At 36.8% G+C, this 15,013-nt stretch overlaps 1 protein-coding gene across 1 annotated transcript in view; it reads left to right on the top strand.

Annotated features, from left to right (window-relative positions):
* Nucleotides 1–15,013, top strand: part of LOC106130973 (uncharacterized) — a 32,954-nt gene continuing 17,941 nt past the window's right edge. Inside the window, exons 1-3 of the mRNA XM_060953063.1 lie at nt 1–736; nt 8,237–8,239; nt 13,450–13,572. Of these exons, the coding sequence (XP_060809046.1) occupies nt 1–736; nt 8,237–8,239; nt 13,450–13,572 (862 nt within the window). The remainder of the gene's footprint in view (nt 737–8,236; nt 8,240–13,449; nt 13,573–15,013) is intronic.

Below are 15,013 nucleotides of genomic sequence, written 5' to 3'. Positions count from 1 at the left end.
ATGTACCCAACGGAAAATTTGAAACATGGACCATTGAAGTTGAACCCGTTCGCGCAAAAAACTTTGGATCACAACATTATGTTGAAAACTATTCAGAATCTGTGCTATAATAAAACTAACGCGAACCATTTCAACATGACGTCGCCGTTTCTCGTTGACAACATTTTGCACCAGCAGAAAACGGCGAATTTCCACAATCAGTACATAAACCAGCAGATAGAAAATTACGTGCTGCAACGTCAAAATTACGAGCGATCAAGGGACAACTCGCCGGAGGTTGACGAAACGAAAATGGCGGACGAAGACGACAACAGACCAGACGAAACGGAGTCCAAATTGGAAAATGACGAAGACTCCAAGAGTAGGGACGAGGAAGATTACAATAACGTTAAAAACGAACAGGTTTATTACAATAACGATTATTATCAAGAGAAAAATGATAAGGAAGTGCTGAACATACCGAGTTTTGCCCGTCGCTGTTCAAGTTGTGGTTCTTTGGACTGTCCACCGTTTTCTTGTAAGAAGTCTGGCATCCGTCGTTTGGAGGAGTTGGAGAAACGGTTTAATTTGTACCAGGAGATTTCTGGAGACGAAGGGGATAAGGATGGGAAGATGACTGACGAGATTGTAAGGAATTGTGAGGAATATAATGAACAGAAAAAGCCGATGCTCAAATTTAGTGTGAGTGCAATATTGGGCGACCGGGAGGACTGTGCTGCGAAGAATAGCGCCAGTGGTAAGTTTACATACATACATACATATAATCACGTCTATATCCCTTGCGGGGTTGACAGAGCCAATAATCTTGAAAAGACTGATAGGCCACGTTCAGCTGTTTGGCTTAATGATAGAATTGAGATTCAAATAGTGACAGGTAGCTAGCCCATCGCCTTGTGGTTCCCGATGTCAATAAAGAAAAAGAATAGAAACACTCCATCTCGTTCCCATGTATTTCGTAAAAGGCGACTTAAGGATAGGCTTATTAACTTGGTAAGTTTACATACATAAAATCACGTCAATGTCCCTTGCAGGATTGGCAAACAGTTTAGAAAAGACTGAAAGACATATTTGACATATTTGTATAGTGACAGGTTGCTAGCCCATCGGCTACAAGAAGGATCACAAAATTATTAGCATTTCCCTTAGTCTCCTCTTACGACTTAGTGGTAAGTTTATTTGTTTGTAATATCTTCATATATACCTATATTATTTTTGTGTTTGTGCGTTTGACATTAATCTTTAATGGTCTCTTGGTTAGCATAACTGGATATTAATGCGGCAGATACGCCTTTGTAAAACGAAATGTCTCGTTATTTCCGTTTTCGTTGGATTTTTGGTAAATTATCGATTCTTCCCTTCACTTCTCAGGGACCTGCTCAGTTGTCGCTAACTTACCTTACTCATTATGTGAAGTCGATATAGTCTGTTAGTCGCTTCCAACGAATTTTCTTACTTAACCGCCTTAAAAAAATGTGGTTCTCAGTTAGACTTGTATGTATGTTTGTCCTATTTTGATACGGTTTTCAGGAAAGTTTTTGTTACACTTAGAAGGTTTTAGAAATTTAATCGACTTCTAAGAAAGACGACCTGCCCCCGCTACGCACGTATCCTTCCTACTACTATTATAAAGGCGAAAGTTTGTATGGATGTATGGATGTTTGTTACTCTTTCACGCAAAAACTACTGAACCGATTACCATGAAATTTGGTATGTAGGTAGCTGAAGACCCAGAATAACACATAGGCTACTTTTTATCCCAGAGTTCCCGCGGGATTGATAGGGTTTCCATGCGGACGAGGTCGCGGGCGGCCTCTAGTAGTACCTAAGTACCTATATATGATAAATACATACATATAATCACGTCTATATCCCAGCGGGGTAGACAGAGCCAACAGTCTTGTAAAGACTGATAAGTCACGTTCAGCTATTTGGCTTTAAGATAGAATTGATATTGGTTGCTAGCCCATCGCCTAAAAAATAATCCCAAGTTTATAAGCCTATCCCTTAGTCGCCTTTTACGACATCCATGGGAACGAGATGGAGTGGTCCTATTCTTTTTTCTGGGAACCACACGACACTACATGATAATATAAAGTCACCTATTTTCTCTGCGTGTATGAGTAAGTAAGCTCGGAAAGTTATAGACGGATTTTGTTCCTGTTTCAAATGTTGAAAAGAGTTTATATCTATAATTTATCATATATGCCGTGCCGCGTAGTTCCCGGCACTAATATAAAAAGAATGGGACCACTCCATCTCTTTCCCACGGATGTCATAAAAGGCGACTAAGGGATAAGCTTTCATACTTGGCATTCTTTTTTAGGCGATGGGCTAGCAACCTGTCAATATTTGAATCTCAATTCTATCATTAAGCCAAACAGCTGAACGTGGCCTTTCAGTCTTTTCAAGACGGTTGGCTCTGTCTACCCCGCAAGGGATATAGACGTGATGATATGTATGTATGTGATAATGATTGCGACTCTACACATCGCTCATATTGCATCGCACATTACTGCTGCAACGGCTACAAAAAAAAAACTTGACAGATCTGATGACAATCTTGTTTATTGTAATTGACAGTTGGTAGATACATAAAACAAGTTGAATTAAAAAAAAAACTAACAAGTATAACGCACGTTTAACAATAATAATACCTATTTCAATATACCTATATTATATATACGGCCTCTGTGGCGCAACGGTAATGCGCTTGTCTGTGACACCGGGGGTCCCAGGTTCGAATCCCGGCCAGGGCATGATGTGAAACGTTCTTTCTCTGACTGGCCTGGGTCCTGGGTGTTGAGTTAGTATCTCGTAACACAAGTCTCGAATTTACTTCGAGGCTAACTTAATCTGTGTAGTTTGTCCCGTATATATTTATATTTATTCATTTATTTTTATACCTATAGGTATACCTATATTTCTATCCAATAAAGATATTACAAACAAACAAACAAACCTAATTTAATCGCGTCGGTTAAAGTTCGCGGTGCGCGGCGCTTAGCATAGCTCTTCTTTTTCTTCTTCTCTTCTCTCACTTCTTCTTTAGTTACCACCATCTTTATATAGGCTCGTCAATACTAATATTATAAAGCAGAAGAGTTTGTTTGTTTGAACGCGCTAATCTCAGGAACTACTGGTTCGAATTGAAGAATTCTTTTTGTGTTGAATAGACCATTTATCGAGGAAGGCTTTAGCCTATATAACATTACGCTGCTACTGTAACGAGCAAAGAAATAATGGAAAATGTGAAAAAGAAAACCGGGGAATATTATTCATCCTTGAGGGCTTCAATAACTATTCCATGCGGACGAAGTCGCGGGCACAGCTTGTTTTTATATACATGTGAGTGTGAACTCAAAGTTGGCATTCCCGACTATGAAACAACACTTACTTAACCATTATTATCGTTTGTATTTTTTGTAACGGCCGAAAAACCTACGGTATTTCGATAGCTAGATAGATAAAAGTAAAAGTAAAAATTTATTTATTTCTTCACAAAAAACCACATAGAAGTAACATAAAATATAACATCAATCTTAAGCTAGATATTAAGCTTAGGACGATAGACGTTACTTACTGAATGTTTCCCAAAGGTTGACTGGCAGAGATTGCATTAGCAATAAGTCCGCCTTTGTACCATCTCTATCAGTTTTGTGCTGTTTTGTATGTTTTACTCTTATGGTGCAATAAAGAGTTTTATCTATCTATCTATCTATTAGATGTCAGAAATTGCTATAATTAAGGAACTACGTGTGGGGCTCCCCAATAGAGAATAGCCGGCACATTTAAATAAAAAACGTCCATGTCAAGATAAACTTTCGTAAGCTTTTTTGATGCAGGAAAACATAATTATATCTAATATCTGTTGTTATATATTGCTATAAATTCTCATGACATTGACATTTGTGTCTAATATGTCTAAAACTGTTTATGCAAAAACAATAGTTAGCACTCAAACTAATGTAACGTAACTCGGGAAAGAGCCAATGGTACTAATATTTGAATCTGTACCTCCTAGCGCACTGTTCACGCATTTTTCTCAAGCAACTTATTCACTTATTATGTGCCGTGTGGTTCCCGGCACCAATACAAAAAATAATGGGACCACTCCATCTCTTTCCCATGGATGTCGTAAATGGCGACTAAGGGATACAAGGCTTACAAACTTGGGATTCTTTTTTAGGCGATGGGCTAGCAACCTGTCACTATTTGAATCTCAATTCTATCTTTAAGCCAAATAGCTGAACGTGGCCATTCAGTCTTGACTGTTGGCTCTGTCAACCCCGCAAGGGATATAGACGTGACCATATGTATGTATGTATGTAACTTATTCATTCGACCACCGACGATTTAACTAGACGTGGATCATCACACATTTCAGCGCAATCTGACCATTCTTTCCCTCTCTCTCTCATCTTGGCGTGTTCCCAGTTGCACCCTCTGCCGTGAAACTTCGGGCACTGGGTTCCATTTTCCTACTACCCTCTATCCACTTCTTCTGGTCTAAAGCGTGTTCAGCTCTAAGACCATCCGGCCAGTGTGTTGATAAGTTACGTCTTTTGCTTGTTTATCTGTTCAGCTTCATCTTCTTACCCTGCAGATATTTGAATATTCAGATTTCTGTAGTGACGTGCCTGGCAAAATTTTCATAAAAGAGTCTATATTTAGAAAATATCATCATAGAATTTTGTTTTCATATTTATTTCCTTAGTGTTAAAATTGGTTACAAAATTAAATACCAAAATCGATTCATCCGTTGGGAAATTTCAAGGTGTATAGACCGACAAGTCAAACTTATATTATCCTGTCGTGTTTTTATCACAGGGTTAGAAAAAGAAAGATTTTAGTTCCTATGCTATTCTATCTAATAAAAATAAATTGGTTTACAAACACACTTTGCAAAATATTAGTTGGCATTATGCGATAGTCAAGTGGCAAGGAATTGAACAAAACCCAAACGATTATCCTTATAATTATGATATCAATAAATCACACAATCGAATTCATCCCATCCCTAATTGTTCGGCACAGACAACGAAAAAAAAAATAATAATAGAGAAATATGAACGGCCAGCATCAATAATAAAATAATAAAGCAACTTGCGTTCAAGAAAAGAACATATTAATTTCGCTCTTGGTCTCCCCAGGTGTCTGTCTCGCTCTCGCATCTACACTGTGCCATATTGCCGTCTCGTTTCCGCCCCCGCGCTTAAGTGTTCGGCCAGATGTTGCCAGTTTTATTGAAAAAGTCGGTAGCCATATTGTGACTTTGTGTTAGTAAATTAAGATGTAGCATTCCGAAGAAAATTGTAGGCTATAACGCGTTATATTAACAGCGTTTAATCGTTTTTAATTATTATTTCTTGTTAATCAACTTTATGTTTTGTCGTTAAGTTGTTATTTGTAGTTTTATATCAAGTATTAGAAAATAAATTAAGAGTCGAAAGATGTATTGTTTTACATGTTTCAATAAATATATTATTTGGAAATTGAGGAATATGCTAGAACATAAAATTAAAAACAAGTTGTATGTCTGTTTATATTTGTACGTTAATGTCTTAAACTAATTAAACGTTTAGATATGACGTCCTATTTAAGTTTGGTAGAAAATAAAATAGCTCAAAAAATACGCGAACGATGTCCATAACACTAGCTAGTAATTTGATAATTTATTTTTACTGCTAAAGAAAAATATTGCGGAAATTCATATCGTAGCTCGGCGTAGAAGAAAGCTCTACGCAGTGCTACGAAGTGCTACGATTTGCTACGAAGTTACAAACATTGTAGCTTCGGAGCGTAGCATACAGTAATGGGTCGTGTGGTATCCAGCACTTTAGAATAGAACCAGTACATATCTTTTCCATGGATGTCTTAAAGGCGACTAAGCGATAGGCTTATAGACTTGAGATTTCTTTTGTAGGCGATGGGCTAGCAACCTGTCACTATTTGAATCTCAATAATCAGAAAGCCATACAGCTGAACGTAGCCTTTCAGTCTTTCCAAGACTTTTGGCTCTGTCTACCCCTCAAGGGATATAGACATGACTATATATAGGTATGTATGTACTGTAAAATAAAAATTCTCGTGGCCTACATACATCGACCAACAGTGACAACCAAAAAAAAATACTTTCTACCCAGCACATGTTTCACTAAATCCATTCGGTACTGAAGTCTGCGAACTTCGCAGTGATAAAATTATGCATATCGGTCCCGAAGGCTCATATTAACATGTCATTGGCCGCCATATTGCAATATTTGAATTCCGAACGACTCCAACGCTTCTCTCTCCGCGCCAAAACTGCCGACAGCTCGCTACACGATTTTTAACCTTATTATTATACGAATAAAGGTTAGCCACGCTGAATTTAAGAACTTGTTCAAGTTTATATTACTTTGGTACTTTTTTAGGTTATAAAGATTGAGCGTAGTGATGGAAATCGTTTTCGGAACGGAGTCGATTATCGAATGAGTGAAATAAAAGAGTGTTATGGTAGAGGGCGCTTTGCAAGTGCGTTTTATTGTTTTTACGAGTTATTGGCCAGTAAATAGGGTGATGTTTTCTATTGATTCCGATTATAATATCGATTGGGAATTTTTAGGGGCAAAATCATTGCACCGGTAAAAGTTTATAAAAAGTTTATGTAATGTTGAATATATGATAAAAATTTTGGGGTTTATTTAACGACAAAACCTGTGTTCTAATCGACTATTATCGTATACCGTCAACGCGTCCGTGTTACTTTTTTTAATAAAAAACCATACTTACTAATATTTTAGTACAGTTTTTGATAGTAAATAAAGGATTAACTACATTTACATGCGCTGAAAGCCACGAACGAATGCTTATTTTTACACATATGAGAAAGTATATTCAAAAACATACTCAATTACGACAAACACTCAGAAACGTACCATACGCTTGTGACACAAAATAACGAGATAACAGAACGATCCACATTTATAACATTTTACGTCTTTACGTGGCATGATAAGCTTAATTTATTTATTTACTTTCTTACATCTACCATTACAGACTAAACCTAATGCGATTGTGTATAATCAATTATAACATATTATCCTCAATGATGCCCTTGTGAATTCACTCAAACTGCAATTGAACAAATCTGTCTCATTCGAAATAATATTGAGAGATCATTATATTCGTGACGCTTGTGCAATTTGCGTTCTCCCTGGGAGTTATTGAGGAACCCCTGAGGGTTCAGTAATTCAGAAGTTATGGGGCTCTCGTCTAAACCCCACAACAATTTTTATTTTGTCAAAAAAAGTCTATTAAGAAAGAAGATTATGTCAGACTGAAACCCAACTCACCATAAACCATCGCTAACCATATAAAAGTATTAATTGATGTCCGGTAAAAATGCTGCAGTGTATTCTAGTCCGCCGCTTCTTCTACACTTGAAACTTAATTAATAATTAATTTTGGAAATAAATCTATTTCTATTTGGGATCATCTCAGGAGCACAGTCAAAGCACGGCAGCTGCCAACATTAATGCATGAGTTCCTTTTCGCTTTGTCAAAATTGGGATTCGATTTTCTGTAAAGCGGACAGAAGATGAGACATGATGAGATGTGTTTTGAATAACCAATCGTTATTTCCACATCTCTTAGGTTCTATTAAAATTGATCCTCTCCTATTCGCTTTGTTGGAAACCGCGATTTAACCTTTTTTTTAATATTTCTTCGCGCCGTGTAGTTCCCAGAACCAATATAAAAAAGAATAGGACCACTCCATCTCATTACCCATGGATGTCGTTAGAGGCGGCTAAAGAACAGGCTTATAAACTTGAGATTCTTATTTTAGGCTATGGGCTAGCAACCTGTCACTATTTGAATCTCAATTCTATCGTAAAGCCAAACAGCTGAACGTGGCCTATCAGTATTTTCAAAACTATTGGCTCTGTCTATCCCGCAAGGGATATATAGTTACGTGACTGTATGAAAAAATTTATGAATATTTTTTCGTGTATTATTTAAACTATACTTATTTCTATACATTTAACATTTTACCGTCGCAACGATCAACGCGACACATGTTAACCACAACACTAATGCACTACATGCGTACACCTGTTAAACGTAACGTTATTTCGGAATAGTACACTGGGGCGACCGCAGCGCGTTCCGAATTTAAATTAGGAACGATTTGTTTATGATTAGTTTTTATTGTTTCGGGTTTTGGCGCGAATGAGTTTTAGTTTGTGAATTAAAGGCGGTAGGTACGGTTGTGTTTGATAAAATGTGCGGAAATCAAAAGCGTAGGAAGTGGTGAAATTTTAATTTTGCGAATAAAATTAGACGTTTTCTTGCCAAGTAAAAAAAAATTGTACTATCTAAAAGCGTGCTTCTTAATGCTAGATAGCTATTTACTTTAATGCAAAGAAGCGGATATAATATAGGTTTTATGAACAGTTGAAGAAACGGCCCTTTTATTTAGACGCAGCAATAAAACAAATTCTGTTATATCACAAGAAGCTTGTTAAAAATAACAGATTACATATAAGAGTGCCGTTTGGGTTCCGATACTTTAGAATTGGACCACTCCCTTCCTTTCTATGAATGTCGTTATTATAAGGGATAGGCTAATAAACTTATTCTTGTTTTAGGCGATAGGCTAACAACCTGTCACTATTTGAAATTTCAACTCCGTCTTACAGCTATACACAGCTTAACGTGGCCTTCAGTCTATTGTGAGTCTGTTGGCTCGGCTGTGTATTACTAGGCTCTATTTGAGTCTCAATTTCATCATAAAGGCAAAACGCCTGAACGTGGTCTTTCAGTGTTTCGAAGACGTTATCTGTTTACCTTGTAAGGACGTGATAATATTTTTGTTAGAATCACATAGCGCCAAGGTATAACTAAATGGTTAATGAATAACCATTAAATTCCTGTGATTTGAACCGAAATAGCCTGTTGCGGTGGCGTATGCCGGTGGCGTATTATGTTTTATTGTCACACAGACACTGAGCGGATTACCTCGTGTTGTCGTTTTAACATGACGTTTCATGGTTGATAACACTGAGTGGTATGTAGAGTTAATTGTGTAGGAATAATTTGTTATAGACAAACGCGGCGGAGAATTATTTGTTATACTCGTACGAGTATGTGTCATATATTCATTAATAAATATAATAACGTTTATCCCGTAAGAGTACCAGAAACCGCCAAGATTGCATGAAGAGAGATATGAATGTGGATGAAGCGAAGGAAGTATGCAGAGATCGTGGCAAGTGGAAAGATGTAGTCTCTGCCTACCCCTCCGGGTAAGAAGCGTGATTTTATATATGTATGTATCCCGTATGTGACGTGATCATATGTATGACAAGATAAATTTGTTTGCGAAAACATGTGTACATAACAAATAAATGTATTTAAGATGTCAAAATTATATTTGTGTTATGTATAGAGTGTAGAGTTTACAAAAGCGAGTTTATTAAAACAACAAATAAGAAAATACATTAATTATCGAAAAGGTAGCAATCAAAAAACAAGAACGGAACCCTCGCAGAGCAATATTCAGTCCGACAATGGCCGAAAATTCATTTTCAATTGAGTCCGCACCTTTGTCCCCGAAATCAATTATTTTCACACCGCGTCGCGCAAAAATTGCCGCCATAACGTGTTATAGCTAAATAACGATAACGAATAACAGTTAATTGTAAGCGTTCTATAGTTTATGGTGTCGATTTTTTTATTCAGAATTTAGTCTTACTTGAATTGTTTTGATTTGAAAATGGTACTTAATTATTATTTGTTTGTCGCAAAATGCAAATTCGTAGAGAAGTTATAGCCAGGAAAAAAAAATATAAATAAATAAATATAAACGGGACAAATTACACAGATTGAGTTAGCCTCGAAGTAAGTTCGAGACTTGTGTTACGAGATACAAACTCAACGTTACAATATTTTATAATAAATAATTATATAGATTAACATCCAAAACCCAGGCCAATTAGAAAAAGTTCGTTTCTCATCATGCCCTGGCCGGGATTCGAACCCGTGACATCCGGTGTCACAGACAAGCGTACTACCGCTGCGCCACAGAGGCCGTGGTATAATGGTGGTATATAATAATATAATTTTAAATGCGCACTTACTGCTACATACCAAAAATGATTCTCTCTCTATGACATCCCTTCTCAAACAAATATACATACTTTTGAAAACAGTCATTGGTAATGGCCGATGTGGGATTTGAACCTGTGCCTTTCTGCGCATCACGCATTTTAACCGGGCACCCACCACGGTCGCTCTCAATAATGAATACCTTACGGTACCCCAAAAATTAAATATCTAGGGTAAGATCCCTCGCGGGCGTCGAACTGAAACTTCCTCCCCTCTTTAATAATTCCCTAATATTATAATTTCCCTTAATTGGGGGTGTTAGTTGTTATAATCGTTTTTCAATTGCATTTGATATTTTCGATGAGTTATGAAGACACTGGATTAATTTTAAGGGATGCTAATAAAATATGAATTCTTCTTTTATATGAATCTTAATATACGGTTGAACGTGACCTTTCAGCCTGCGATACCATAGGCTGCAAAGGATATACACGTGATTATATTTATATATGTAAGAGATATATGCCGTGTGGTTCCCGGCACCAGTACAAAAAAGAATGAGACCACTGCATCTCTTGCCCATGGCGGTCGTAAAAGTCGACTAAGGGATAGGCTTACAAACTTGAGATTCTTCTTTAGGCGAGGGGCTAGCGACCTGTCACTATTTGAATCTCAATTCTATCATTAAGCCAAATAGCTGAACGTAGGCTGCCAGTCTTTCAAGACTGCTGGGTCTGTCTATCCCGTAAGCGAATTAGACGTGATTTTATAAATGAATGAATATTAATTGCAAAAGTAAGAAAAGTAAGTAGTAGTAGTCTATAAAGTAAGTCTATAAGAAGAATCCCGAGTTTATAATCCTATCCCATAGCCTTTTAAGCTATGGAAAAGAGATGGAGAGATCCTATTCTTTTTTATATTGGTGCCGGGAACCACACGGCACCATGGCGGCAAATATGGATAAGTAATTAGTACGGATACTCCTCATAGAAGCACAAACGATGCTAAAGATCAAACCAAACACCCTATATAGGTAGTTTAAATTAATACGAAAGTCAAAAACAAAACGTTTATGATTAATGGGTATTACAAAGGCTATACAATATATTAAGGGAGGTGTGCTCCTGACACTGGGGTGGTAAGAAATCGCTGGGGTGCTTGGCGTGTGGTACAAGTCATGAGGAGCATGCGTTTGTGATATAATATTTATTTCATCAAAACTTATCCTATCATTACCAGAGATCGGAATAGGTAGATTGATTTTATGTACTTGCATCATGAATTTATAAAGAAAGCATAACATGGATATGCCTCTTTTCCGGGATTCCATTTCAGTACTTACACTTACAGTAAACTACATTGTCCGCGGGTAACATAGGACTACAATTTACGTGAACGAAGTCGGGGGAAAACAGTTACCACTAATATATTCTTCATCCCACTTGTAAAAATTCCGGAAAAATCTTAATAATTTACAAATCCCGCAATCCCGGACGGAGGCATGTCCATATTAATATATACGTTTCAGTTCATTGACCCCAATTCAATCTACCTATTCCGATCTATAATTATTACAGTCATAAAAACCAATGCGATAGAAAAAGCACCTTATACATTAAATTAACAATATTAACAATTATAACATAGAAAAAATATCGTAGTTCTTTTGAACTCGCTCAGAGAACAATGAAAAATATCTATTCTCCCAGCTATTTCGTTGAGAGTGAGAATATATATAGCATTCATCTAAAACCTAGTGATGTGAGACATCTCAAGTGTTATTAATATCAGTAAGTTTATACATACATACATATAGTCACGTCAGTATCCCTTGCGGGGGAGACAGAGCCAATAGTCTTGAAAAGACTGAATGGCCACGTTCAGCTATTTGGCTTAATGATAGAATTGAGATTCAAATAGTGACAGGTTGCTAGGCCATCGCCTAAAAAAGAATCCCAAGTTTGTAAGCCTATCCCTTGGTCGCCTTTTACGACATCCATGGGAAAGGCCATCCCTTTCCTGGTCCTATTCTTTTTTGTATTGGTGTCGGGAACCACACGGCATTGGTAGGGATTGAGATAATTTAACTCGCTTCCGCTTATAACTTGCACCGCGCCCAAACTGAGAACATTCACTCGGCATTGTATTTATAATAGCGCCGATTACGCCGTTCATAGCCTGAAGACTTTATTTTGATTCGAGAACATGAGTGTTAATTAAATTGATTGGTCTGGTCCTTTGGTGGCGAACGCTGTTTCGTGGTGCGTAGGTACTATATTTGTTTACAATTTAAATTTAGTTTATTTAGAATGTCGAAGGTTTGAGAAATTTTATCGACTTCAAAAAAGGATGACCTGCCCTCCCTTCGCACGGATAGCATTTATGATAAACCAGCTGTGCCCGCAACTTCGTCCGCGTGCAATAGTTATTTTGGGCATCACTGAAGCCCTCAAGGATGAATAATTTTCCCCGATTTTTTTATATTCTCCATTATTTCTTCGCTCCTTATAGTTGTAGCATGATGTTATATAGCCTAAAGCCTTCCTCGATAAATGGTCAATTCAACACAAAAATATTTTTTAAATTCTAACTAGTAGTTCCTGAGATAAGCGCGTTCAAACAAACTTCTCGTTCTTCAGCTTTATAATATTAGTATAGATGATAGATATAAACCTTGTCCAGAAAACACTGTTTTCAACATTTTTAACAATCGTTTGATTACAACCGCCGAGCTTGCACGAAGAGAGTTATGAATGTGGATGAAGCTAAGGAAGTGTGCAGGGATCGTGGCAAATGGAAAGATGTGGTCTCTGCCTACCCATCCGGGAAAGAGGCGTGATTTTGAGTATGTGTTTATGAGCACATAACGAACGAAATGTTGTGACCTTAGACGACGAATCGTAGAGCGCGACCATGACCAAATTGATCGTTTGCATATAAGTATAAATAACATATCTATGAAGTCTTTATCGCGTACGGGGTAAACAGAGCCAACAATTTTTAAAAGACTAAAAATACCACGTATTCAGATTGTGAAAATCACTATCTTGTCTAAAAAAATGGAATCCTATGTCGAAAATACTATTAATTAATCCTTTAATTGATAAAATCTTTTAATTAGTACTCCTACACCTACTTATATTATTTCTAACATTCTGTGTTAACTGCCAATAGTTTAAATCTAAATAGCAAATACAATCTGCCTTCGTAAACGGAAACCTAAAAAATTAATAGAGTTCTTTATTTCAAAAATAGTGTTGCCCCAATAACTTGTATTTACCAGAAATTAAACCGTTATTATTTTAATATCTATATATGTGTAAGCTTCTAGACAATTTCTGACTCATCATCTCTTTTCAGACTATCGCCAGCCAGTGCTGAGCAGTCCCTGGCCCATTGCGAAGCCGATAGCGAGCCGCCCCATCCCGGTACAGCATCAGCATCTTCAGCATTTGCTGGCACACTGCCATCATCCTTACTTAGGTGAGGTTATATTGGTTTGTGTGCCGTGCGGTTCCCGGCACCAATACAAAAATGAATAGGACCACTCCATCTCTTTCCCATGGATGTCGTAAAAGGCGACTAAGGGTTAGGCTTACAAATTTGGGATTCTTTTTTAGGCGATGGGCTAGCAACCTGTCACTATTTAAATCTCAATTCTATCATTAAGCCAAATAGCTGAACGTGGCCCTTCGACTTGGTGAAAGGTCAAGAGTACCCGAAACCATGTATGAAGAGAGTTCTGAATGTGCATGAAGCGTAAGAAGTGTGCAGAGAACGTGGCATGTGGAAGGATGTTGTCTCTGCCTACCCCTCCGGGAAAGAGGCGTGATTTAATGTATGAATGTATATGTTATTCCAAGATATATTCTATCAAAACCCGTCTTTAGTGTGTCTGTGATTAATATGTATATTTGGACCACCAAAAATAAAGTCTTTAAAAATAACAAAATTTCTGCCCAGCGCTTCGCTTTCCTGAAGTTCTGTCAATATTAATAAAAAAATGAGAAGCTTATTTTATTCCTGAAGATTTAGACAGATTTGAAGAAACCTGTCAAGTAGTTTTTAAGTTTATTTGTTAAAAGCAACATTTTATCTTTGTTAGTGTGGAAGTACTTACTTGTTGTAAAGAAAAAGACTAAACAATGTGTAACTAAATGGCTACTAAATAACAAAATGTTTGAACGTTGAACCCAGCATTATATTTCAACAAAGAATACCCCATAAAAACACAATAGAAGTATTACAAATACGGCCAATTGTAAAAACAAAATTAATCCCAAATAAAAAACATAGACCTCCCATAGACAATCCCGCCTTTTTTATCAGCCGTATACCCTTGGCCATAAAGTTTATAACGTTAATAACTAGTTAAACCGCAACGTTAAATCTTTATTGTTACATTGCACACCCAATTTGATAATTCGAAATACAAACTTTGCTTTGTTGCCATAATCTTTAGGATAAATAATGGAAGATAATATGTTTTATATGAGGTACTTTCTGGGGTAAAAAAGTTAGTTGCATAAATTCTACACAGTGTCTCTGAGGTAAAATATACTGATTTCTATTGTTGCCAAAGTAGAGTGGATCAGATAAAATTCTATAAATTTTTATCTCCATTAATATTTAATCGTAATCCATAACATAATCATAATCAATTGAGATTCAAATTGATACTAGCGGAGCTTATAAGCCTATACCTTTGCCGTTTACGACATCCATGAGAAAGAGATGGAGTGGTCCTATAATTTTTAAATTTTTACTAAGAAATTTGTAAAAATATAAAAGAAAAGTTTTACTCTAAGCTTCATAATTCAATAAACGATGAGGCTTTAAAAAAAATGTGTATCAAAATCAGGTGTTTCCAAAACTGTCAACATAGCAACACTTAATACGGAAACGTCAAACCTAGAAACCGCCA

This window comes from Amyelois transitella, chromosome 30 (genome assembly GCF_032362555.1).
Source record: "Amyelois transitella isolate CPQ chromosome 30, ilAmyTran1.1, whole genome shotgun sequence".
Lineage (NCBI taxonomy): Eukaryota > Metazoa > Arthropoda > Insecta > Lepidoptera > Pyralidae > Amyelois > Amyelois transitella.
This window is presented reverse-complemented; position numbering and strand designations above follow the sequence as displayed.